The 11,277-nt window shown below is 38.0% G+C and overlaps 1 protein-coding gene across 3 annotated transcripts; it reads left to right on the forward strand.

The window, feature by feature from the left end:
* The first annotated feature begins 20 nt into the window (after positions 1–20).
* Positions 21–10,800, forward strand: DBT (dihydrolipoamide branched chain transacylase E2). Of its 3 annotated transcripts, none has more exons than XM_065072566.1 (11): positions 21–226; positions 3,145–3,268; positions 3,439–3,514; positions 4,424–4,605; positions 4,970–5,097; positions 5,853–6,090; positions 6,882–7,048; positions 8,078–8,155; positions 9,056–9,247; positions 9,424–9,495; positions 10,404–10,800. In XM_065072566.1, exons 1-11 carry the CDS (start codon positions 176–178, stop codon positions 10,569–10,571), a joined length of 1,476 nt encoding a protein of 491 aa, XP_064928638.1. In that variant the 5' UTR covers positions 21–175; the 3' UTR covers positions 10,572–10,800. The 3 variants fall into 3 exon arrangements, with proteins under 3 accessions (XP_064928638.1, XP_064928639.1, XP_021149029.1); XM_021293354.2 differs by lacking the exon at positions 21–226 and adding an exon at positions 942–1,409; XM_065072567.1 differs by lacking the exon at positions 3,145–3,268 and having other exon boundaries at positions 163–226.
* Positions 10,801–11,277: the final 477 nt, after the last annotated feature.

The raw sequence follows: 11,277 nt of genomic DNA on the forward strand, positions 1-11,277 counted from the left end.
CTCCCCGAGCAGCGGCGGCACGGAGCGCCCGCTCCGCCGCCCCGCGCTCCCGCCCCCTTCGCCGCCGCCCACCCTGGCCCGGGTCTCGGTTGGCTGCGGCCGCCGTGGCTGCGCGGCGATTGGCTGGTCGGTGGGAGGTGTGCGAGGCGCGAGCGCTGCCTTCTCCCGGAGTAAGATGGCGGCCCTAGGCGCTCTGAGGAGCAGCTGCCGCGGCGCGGGGCGCCTGGTAAGGGGAGGGGGCGCTGCGGGGGGTGGCGCTCCCGGTTGGCCGGTGAGGCGGTGGCCGACGCGCGGCTCCTCCACCTCGCCGGCGGAATCCTGAAGCCCTGTGGCTTCCTTTCAGCCGGGAGCGAGCGAGGACCGGGCCGCAGCCCCTCCGAACAAACATGACACAGTCGCGGATTTGCCGCCGCCTCAGCCCTCCCGGCCGCCGCCTCCCCCGCGCCTGCGGGCGGGCAGTGCCCGCGCTGCCCCACCCGCCTCCTCTCAGCCTGTCCGGCCGCTGCCGGCCGGTGCACAGGTGACCGTGTCCCTGTCAGCCGGCAGCGCTCGGCCCCGCCCGGCCCGCGGTGCCCGCGGAGCCCACCCGCCGCTTCACGGTTCTCAGAGTGTTCTCGCTCCCCAGGGCCCCAGAACAGACTTTCTCTGCCCCAGGCTCCTGCCCGTCAGGGGCTTCGCCGTGTTCCCTGTGCAGGAAACGTGTGCCTCCCGTGACGAGACACTGACACCTTTCTCTTCTGTTATTTCTTAGTCGTCTGATTGCTTGCGTTGCCTGTGCGTTACACTGCCAGCAGCGCTCCTCCACCCCGCCATCTGCCCGCTTTGCACAGCGTTCTGCACAGAGGGGAAACCTATTGCTTTGGGTCCCAGGAGCCTTGATATTTGTACATTAAGTAGCTGAGCTACCGTATTGTACTTCAAGAGGTGAATCTACTTGATTGCGTTTTAGGACGCTTATAATCTCCTATACCATCCTGAAGACTTTGTGTTTCTTCTGTCTTTTTGTGCTATGGTCTTCCTGCTCTAGTGAAGAATGTTGGTTTCCAATTATGTCACTGCTGTTTTGTGGAATGTCAGAAACATCTTTTTGGAAGATAATCCAAGTGAAAACAAAATTAAGGATCAGTTGTAGTTCTCAATTTTTGCTCTTAAAAATTATTTGTATTGTATTTTGAAAAGGAGAAAGTAATGGTGGTTGTCCATGGGGGCTGTAAGTTGTGAAGAAGTAAAGAAAGAAGCCTGGAGGTCTTTGTGTGAAGTGGTAGGGAAATAACAGTCACCTGAACATGGTACCAGGTGTTTAGGTGAGGAATAACATCTGACTGAAACATGCTACCAAGGACATTGGTTTAGTATATAGGCAACTATATACTTGGAGATTCAGAATATATAGGCAAAACAAATAAAATGTAAGTAAATGTTCACTAAAATGACTTAATGTGACAGCAAGTCAGAAGAGTTCTGTAGAGGAGTATCCTTTAATGTGAAGTCATTGCCATTGAGCACAGCTATGCAATTTGACTTTGAAATTCAATGTTATTTCATTAGGTAATCAGTTGCCTGCAGGATGCATAAAAACATTTTTTCTGAGGCTAGCAGTAGAGCTTTGGGATCAGTGGTGGCTTAGAAAAGCACAGCAGGCTTCTTTTTAAGGAAACAACCAAAAGTGAACTAAACAGGGGAAAGGCAGTTCTCCCCCAAATAGCAAACAGCTCCCAAGTTGTCTTGGTTCAACCACAGGTCTTAGTCGGGCATATGCCCCTGGCTGGTGTGTCCACAGTAGCGGTAAAGAGGCTGGAGTGGGTCCTCAGTTTCTTCTCCCCACTGTAACTCCGTGCATTGAAGACTTGCATGGAAAAGGTGTTATCTTACTGTGGCTTTACTGCCTTTAAATTGTCATACGAACAGCCTAATAGTGGTGACATAACTGCTGGTACTGTGCTTGTCTTTTATTACTATATTTTTCCAGACATCAAGATATGTAGGTGGGTATGCAATGGATATTAGAACTAATTTTATCTTTTATATGCTTTTGGTTTTTTCCTTATTTGGCATTATACCAAAAATAGTAGTTTGGTGATTAAATACTGAAATTAATAAGCACAGGCTCTTTAATGGATTTTATTTTTTCCACTTGTTAGAAAGGAACACTCTTTTATGAACTGATTGGGTACTGTATATTTGCTTTAACATCCTAGCACACCAGCTCTTTAGTAGAGAATATGCAAAACTGCAAACCAGAAAGATTCATTTTTTTTTTTAGTGCAGTAGTTTTGAATTATTCCTACAGATACAATTTGAAACAGCATTTAAACTCTTCTGCAACAAAGCCAGCCTGTCTTTTTTGGCAGTGATATTACTAATTTACTACCTGCGTTGGTTACCAAATGTTAAAAACACATGGAAAGCATTATGAAACTTCACATTTAGAAATAGTTCTTAGATTTGCTGTGCTCCTTCACTGTCCGAAGAACCTTTCAGAAAATTCCATTGACCCTTTAAGTTGATTTCTGGATAAATATAATTGTAACCATGAAAGAAAACCACCTCATGTGCAGTTCTTAAAAAAATCATTAAAGTTGATGTGAAATTACAGTTACTTGAAGACCGATTGCCTTCTATATGTTAACAGAAATAAGAGGGCAACTGTCCCTGCCTGCTGATGTCAAGTTCCTTTCCAGTTCGTACTTCAGATCAACCTTTGATTGCAATAAGAACTGACAAAAATATGCTAATTTTTCCTGCAGTCTAGGGGACCCTTGCAGCATCCATTCTTGATAAGAATGTTTCAGATGGCTGATATAGTTAATACCATGTATGCTTTTTGTGTGTGTGTCCTGATTAAACTGATTGCTTAGAGAAACAATAGCAAGTATGAATCTCTTACCAGATCTTGTCATGATTTTTGTTAATTGATTATGCTGTTGTGGCTTTGATCTCCCCATGTGTTGTGTTAGTGAAAGAAGTTAAAATATTTGGCAAAGTTTATGCTAGTTTAATGGTCATTGTACATGCAGTGTGTGTCCGGTATAATAGTGTTTCCATAAGAACTTATATAAACTAGAAACTGTTGCATCAGAAATATTAAATGAGCTCTACGTTCCTCAGTCCATTATATTAACACTTGAGACTTTTCTCTCCCAGGTTTGCATTCACCGTGTTAGATCGTGCAGCAGCATTCGCTTTATAAAATCAAAATATGTGTGCGTGTTTGACAAATCTACCCTCAAGTTTAGTCATCAACAGCGATTATTCAGAACATCTGCTGGTAATCTTTTTCATAATAAAATAATGTATTTTATTTTGCTATTTTATGAGTGTTATGTTAGCAGTTTGTATATGACTGGTATGTAGACTAATTTTGATGCATTCAGATTGTTCTGTCTGATACATCTAATACTAAACATGCTGTATTTCCATTTCCTTGTTTGTTTTAAGTTTCATGTGGCCAAATTGTCCAGTTTAAGCTTGCTGACATTGGAGAAGGGATTACAGAGGTGACTGTAAAAGAATGGTAAGCTCTGCTTTATTAGAAATACACTAAGAAATCATTAAGTAGTTTAACAGCTGTATCAATTATTTATCTGAGAATATGTTTTCTGAGTTACTAGGGAAGTTTTTTAAGTTTAATTTTCCACATTTTAAAACCTTGCATATACTGAGCTTTACATTTTGTTTATTTGCAATCTGGTTTATTTGGGAGTGGAAAAGATGTGAGTTAGGATGGCCTAACTGCACCTGTATTTAGGCTTTCTTTCAGTGACTAATGTTTCTAGAATGCTGGAGGTCTATCTTTTATTACACTTGCTTAGGCTGGACTTTAGAAACAAATGACTGGTCTGGAGAATCTAGATAATTTCATCCTATACCCCTTTCCTATTGATTTCAGTAATTTGAACATTTAAATAGTTTTTAAAAAGCCAATGATGAATGGATTAAGCAAAATCCAAGTGTACAGTGAAGGAAGGCAGCATTGAAATGCCCCGTTCTTTGTACAAATAGGTGAAAATACCTCCTTTGCATAGAAGACAGCGTTTCCCACTTTTGGTGTCTTTTCTGAAACTGATTGTATACTGATCCTGGCACAAAACGAAGAACTTCCTTAGGTTCAGATTAAGCTGGCCTAGTTCTTATTTTTTAGATGTCGTATAATCTGTCAAGAAAACTCTGCTTTACCGAAGTAATAGGAAGAATATATGCATGATGATATTGTAAATCATTGTGTTGTTTCAGACAGCAAAGGGTTCTGAAGCAGTCAGGCAAAAGGTATATAGCAAATGTATCCATTATGTAGAATTTGTCCTCTTAACTGGAATGCATTTGCATGTTGTGGGGATGTATATAGCTGAAGTTATCAAAAGGATACACAGCATGGATTTTTACACTTAATGTGTTTTATACTGACCCGTGTCTCTTCTCTCAGGTATGTAAAAGAAGGTGATAGCGTGTCTCAGTTTGATAGCATCTGTGAAGTACAGAGCGATAAAGCATCTGTTACTATTACTAGTCGTTATGATGGCATCATTAGAAAACTCCATTACAATGTAGATGAAACTGCTTATGTTGGAAAACCATTAGTGGACATTGAAACTGATGCTTCAAAAGGTATTTTAAGCTGTTTTTTCTCTTATATATTTTATGTTTGTTCTTATAAAACCTTCAGTGACAGAGGCGTTTACGTTTTCCTCTTGAAAGTCTTAAAATTGAGTTATTTTTTTTCCTTTATAGAGTCAAGAAAATTAGTAGAAAAAGCTGTGATATTTTACTAGGATTTAAAATCTCGAAAGCCAAACATGTCCTATTGAAAGTTTAGCTTAAGCAGCAGGCTTTCGCATGCTTTGTTCCCATCCACAGTAGCTCAAAGTAAATGTTAAAAAGTTCAGCTGTCACAGAATCGCGGGATGGTTGAGGTCGGAATTTAACAAATGCTTTTAATGTAGAAAAGTTAATGTTGTTCTTTCATTTGTAGATGTTGCTCCCGAAGAAGATGTTGTTGAAACACCTCCTATGTCTCATGAAGAGCACACTCACCAAGAGATAAAAGGTCACAAAACATTAGCAACCCCTGCAGTTCGTCGTCTGGCCATGGAGAACAATGTAAGTTTGCTGAATCAGGTCCTGCTACATTTTGTATAGCAGCTTGACTGACTAGGAGAACAGTGATCTAAAAGGAAGTGCAGAGAGAAATGACTTGTTTTCAAATACTTTTAAAATGTCTAAAAACTGTAGTAAAGGTGAGAGGACTATGCTGTCTGATTATTACGGTAGATAGGAAAAGAATTACTGGACTTGAAATGCAGCTAAGATGCTTTAGGCTGGAGATTAAGATGACCTTTTTGGAATAAAAATAATAAAGTGTCAGAATAGATTCCTGGGACAGAGGAAGGAGGAGAGAAAATGGAATCTCAGCTTTAGCTACCTTGTTCTGTTTTTCACATTTGTATTGGAGCAGAGGATGTACTAGGTGACCTTTAAGTGCTATTCTAATTATTTTTTCCTGTGAACCTACAAGAATTCCATTGGTTTTGAAAGCTTGTGGTGCATTTTTAGGAGAAAAAATTAAGTGACAAATTGCTTTCTTCAAATTAATATTTCATTATTGATTCTGTGAAGTAATTAAGAGGCAAGTAGTATTCATAGTTCCTCTTTAAATATGCAGTTAGACACCTAGCTGGTCTTAAAATCTGGGTGATTTTAACACCATTGAGTACCTAATAAATCATAGAAAGTGAAAAACAACTGTAGGTATGTTAGACCAGTAATCGGAATAATTTTTAACTGTAGCTTACAATATAGGATATTTTTATATTGCTGTAAAATGAAAGTATCATAGCTTGTTATGTTCTTTTCAGATTAAATTGAGTGAAGTTATTGGAACAGGGAAAGATAACAGAATCCTTAAAGAAGACATACTCAACTACTTGGCCAAACAAACAGGAGCTATTTTACCTCCATCGCCAAAGGCTGAAATTATCCCACCTTTGCCAAAATCAGAGACTGTGCCAGCTGCTCCAAAGGACAAGGCACACAAAATTCCTGTTTCCAGACCTATTGTGTTTTCAGGAAAAGATAAAACTGAACCTATCACAGGTAAATCATGAAATATGAAATCTTGAGATCATGTTCCCAGTAGACTACCACTAAATGTTACTCAGTGAACAGTTGATTCCTTTTGATGGGAGTGTTTCATGTTATTGTCATGCAAGTGAGCAACAGGAAAACATGCTCTGTAAGGGGGTGTTGCATGAAATAACTATTTTATGAAATAATTGTTCATGTTTCACTCAGATGGAGTTGGGCTGCAAGTTGCACTTGCTCATTTTTAATCCATGTTTCTTCAAACGTATGCTGAAACAGGTAGGAATTCTGAAACGTGAATTTGTTGCAGTATGAATCATCATGCAATTAGTGGCAAAGTGCAGTGAATTTAAGGGTTTATCAGTGCCTAACAGTAGCGTATTTCAGCATTCACATTTGTTCTGGAGAAGAGTGCAACAAAAGATGGCGAGTTAAGAAAAGTCACATTAAAAGAGGAAGATAAAAGGTTTTTGCTTGCCTTTCAGTCAATGTTTATTTGGAGAGGCTGGAAAGAGTAGTGCAGATTACTGTATTAGGATTTCAAATAAAAACATACATAGGAGATATATGCAGTAATATAATCTGAAATATTACAATTGTGAAAATTGAATTTCATTTGCTAAATAACTGTTGATCCTAAAGTGAGTTTACACTGTCCTTTTTCTGTTGTGGTTGGGTTTTGTTTTGTTTTGGTTTTTTTTGAAGTTGTGTAATCTCTTTGATGAAAACAAGTAACTGAAATTTCACCATAGCTTCCCAGAAGCTTATTTTGTTGGTTTAAGAAGTTGGTGAATATTTTGCAGGTTTTCAGAAGGCAATGGTAAAGACTATGAGTGCAGCCCTGAAGATACCCCACTTTGGTTATTGTGATGAGATTGACTTGACTCAGCTTGTTCAGCTGCGAGAAGAGCTGAAACCTCTAGCACAACTTCGTGGAGTTAAGCTTTCCTTTATGCCTTTCTTCATAAAGGTGAGATGTGCGGCAGAGCACTGTACAGAGCACTTATTGCCAAAACCCGATCAATGATCGTTGTAAGTTTGGAGATCCTCTCTATCATGTGAATAATTACAGGTCACAAGAAAAGTCTCAACTTCTCCAGTTTATTGAACCACTTATCAATTTACTGTTGGAATTGTAGTTAGGGTTATATAGTATCAAGGAAAATTTTTGAAATATGAATGGGGAAGGACAGACCAGATAAAGCATTATTCATTATGGGGGTAAGCATCACTGGGCGTTTGAATTACACCAAACAAATTTTGGAAACTGTCAGTATTTTTTATGAGCTCCATTAAAATGAACCTGGTGTGAAATGTGTCCTTATTATTGTTGTTGTTATTATTACTATCATATTTCTGTTGGTAATGAACCCCTCAGGTGTGTCCCTTCTGTGGTTTAGAAGACCAGGTGCTTGCATTTGTTTAGTTGCCATGGTTCTATTTCCAACTGTTGGCATGAGCGGAGGCTGGTGCATTAGCTAAGCTACACATTGAATGCATAGCTTAGTCTGAAACTTCTGGTAATGCTTTTTCAATTAGAGTGCTAAGTAAGCACTCATTGTGCTCATTCTCTTTAGGGCAATAAGTATTACTTCCTTGAAATAATTGTCATCTAAGTGGGGAGCTGAGAATGACATTGCTGCTGCATCTCGAATCTTTTGTCTTGGGATATTTTATTTGAATTGTGGAATAGAAATAACAAATGCGGATTCAGCTTCAGTTATACTTGGGAAAGAGATTATAACTTTTTATGTCTGTCTTGATGTATATCTGTTTTTTGTAAGTTGTCCTTTTCTTCTGCTATCTTCATAATCACAGAATATCAACAAAGAAGATCAGGAGTTGAAGCGAAATTTGATTGCATTGAGGAAATCCATATTGTTATTAAGCTAAATTGTCTCCCACTGTTCCTTCCTTTCCATGCAGTTTTATGGTTATAAAATACAAATAACTGTATTATTTTTGTCTTTTTTTTTTTTTTGTCTTTTTTTTTTTTCAGGCAGCCTCTCTGGGATTATTGCAGTATCCCATTCTAAATGCTTCTTTGGATGAAAGCTGTCAGAATGTCACATATAAGGTTTGTAAACGACCAATAAAAGTTGTGAGCAGAAAACCTAAACTAACAGCTACCAAGTGCTTTTCAGAATGTCTGAGCTACTTGTTAGAACCAAAATTATGGTGATGTGCTGGGAAATAGTTTGTGTGTCCAGATTCCAAGATTAGATTTGATTTATTATTGATCTTATTTCAACAGTTTATTTGATGAGTCACTTGGTTATTCAGGCTTGCCTCAAAAGCGTATATTAATATAGTGATTTCCTATTTTTCACCTGAAGATGGGCCAAGCATTCAAAATGAAAACATTTAAAATCTAATACAGTAATATTTGTAGTAAAGGCACAGCGGTTCCACTGTTCTAGTGTTCAATCCTCATGTATTGAAGTAATATTTTAAACTCAATTTTGATTAAAAATGAATTAGTTTTCATACAAACTGCTGGATTGATACTTCTGGGCAGCACGTTTCTATTAAGTGATGTGTATGCATTTCTTGTAATACAAACGTTTTTGTGCTGGTTTATCAGTATCTCTCAGATGAATCCTTATATATTCCTTCTAGCAAATGAAAGGCAACTCAGTTTTCTTTTTTAAAAAATTTATTGTTCTCTCTAAAATCTACTAGTCATGTCTTGTTACTCAACTGAAATATTTTTAGTGCAAAATTGATTCCAGGATTTTTTATTTCCTGAATGTGAAATTGCCAAAAACAATTTGCACTTTGCAGATGTGGAAAGCTAATATTGAAAACTTTACATCACTTTCTCCCCTCAAAGTTGTGTAGAGGAATTGTTTACTACAGACAGCACTTTCTAGGTTAAAAAGTTATTTGAAGAAGACATTATTCAAGTGCTTTTTATGCCAGATACATTTTATGTTGACTGCTTACGTTAATGTCTGGTTAATGGAACTTGTTGCAGGCTTCGCACAACATTGGAGTTGCTATGGACACAGAGCAAGGTTTAATTGTCCCAAATGTGAAAAATGTTCAAGTCTGTAGTGTGTTTGAGATTGCTTCTGAATTAAATCGCCTACAGTCCTTGGGCTCCGCAGGCCAACTGGGAACGAACGACCTCACTGGGGGAACATTCACCCTTTCAAATATTGGCACGGTAAGTACAGAAAAAGGAGAATTTATATCTGAGAACTGCTTCTGAAATGAATACCTTAGTAAAGTTTTATATGCAATGAACAGAACGTAGCAACTAATGCAAGAGGCAATCTGCTTTAAAAAAAAACGAAAACAAACCAAACCCACAAACTAATATTCCCAGATTTTTCTTTCTAGATTGGTGGCACATATGCTAAACCGGTGATACTACCTCCTGAAGTAGCTATTGGAGCACTTGGAAAGATACAGGTATGTTAACTTCATCTTAGTGATGTGAATGCTTAACTCGACCTAACTCAGGTCATCTGTAGATAAAATGAAATGTGGCATCCCTTTGTTTTGTTTTTGTTATATAAACATTTCCTCTTTATGTTACAAAAAACTGCATAGCTTGTGATTGACAAGTTTTGTTATGCTTTTAGATGACTATGCAGAGACACCAAATGTTTAAACAGAGATCTCATGCCAAAGGTTCAGATTTGTTTTCTAGAATCCTGTTATATTTCACTCACATGTATGTTTAGTGTTCTAGTTATCAAGAAACAACATAAATATGTTTTTACAAGTTTTACAACGTCTTGATAGCATTTTTGTTATCATCAAGGAGAAAACTTGAGACTAAAAACCTATTCTGATAATGAAGTTTAATTTCATGAGCCAAGTAGCTTAATCCATACAGAACTCTGTATGGTGAAGGCAGTTTAATATTTTCTGAATTTCAGGCTTTAGTTCTTCAACATATGTGTTTGAGATCAATGTTGGAAATGAAATTTATATTAATTAATAAACTTTTTCTGTGTTATTCCTATGAGCGTTTCGTTTAGGGAATGTTTTAAGGAAGCTCTCACTTTGAGCACTGACAGTGCAATAAACTATTCAGGAAGAAACTTTTGAGCCAAGAAGAATTTTCACTACTTAAGCATTTCCATGATGGTGCAAACAAGATATGACTGGTTATGATGTAGGTTTGCAACATCTTCTAATCCACAGCACAAACAATAATGGGAAGGTCTTTGTTTTTGGAATGGCACTACTGCTGTCTGTCTAGTTCGGCAAAATGTTTAAATCTAGATTAACAAATTAACAATAATAAAACACAGATTTGTTAATGAAAGTATTTAATATTTATTTTTTCTCCACCTTTCTCTGATTTTTAGCTTCTTCCTCGGTTTAATGGAAAAGGTGAAGTATTTAAAGCACAGATAATGAATGTGAGTTGGTCAGCTGATCACCGCATCATTGATGGAGCTACAATGGCCCGGTTTTCTAACTTGTGGAAATCTTATTTGGAGAACCCTGCTTCAATGCTGCTAGACCTTAAATAAAGAAACCATGTCCAGAATATGCCTTTAAACTTTGTGGATTAGACTGAATAACTATAAAAGCTGGCTCTGCTAGCACGTGCCCTTTGCCACTCACATAATATAATAATTTTATGTGTTTAAAAGTTCTCAACAGCTGATATCAGTCTATCAGTTAGTTGTTACTTCTTTTAATTAGTAGTGCTGCAATTTCTTCTACAGCAGACTGTCAATAAATCATGGTGCGACTTCCGAATGTGGTGATGGAATGTCTTTATTTTGCCTTTTATAATATATCCGGTTGTGAGGCTGGTGTGACTCAATGACACTGACCTACATCTGCAGTATGTATAATCTGACTAACCTGTTTTGAAGGGAGATACTCATAGTTCTTTCTTGTTGGACATGTAAATTTATTTTAACAAATAATATACAAATTCACAAAAGAAATTATGCAAACAGCATGAACAAATAAAATGCCTTTTATGCTTCTGCTGTAAGATGTCCAGAGCGATTTTTGTTGTTTAACTGAGTAAACCTTTCAAGTCTTTTGCTAGTTCACTTTTTCCTGCCAATTACTTGCCCAAGTACTCTTTATCAAATTATAAATTAAGAGGCCATATCTATTCCAGTGCTTACTGAGAACATTTATTGATAACTAGCAGGGCCTTAATACCCTCTAGAACAGGGAATGTAGGAGTAGTTACATTTATACAAGCCTAAAATTACA

Source organism: Columba livia, chromosome 8 (genome assembly GCF_036013475.1).
Source record: "Columba livia isolate bColLiv1 breed racing homer chromosome 8, bColLiv1.pat.W.v2, whole genome shotgun sequence".
In the NCBI taxonomy this organism is placed as follows: domain Eukaryota; kingdom Metazoa; phylum Chordata; class Aves; order Columbiformes; family Columbidae; genus Columba; species Columba livia.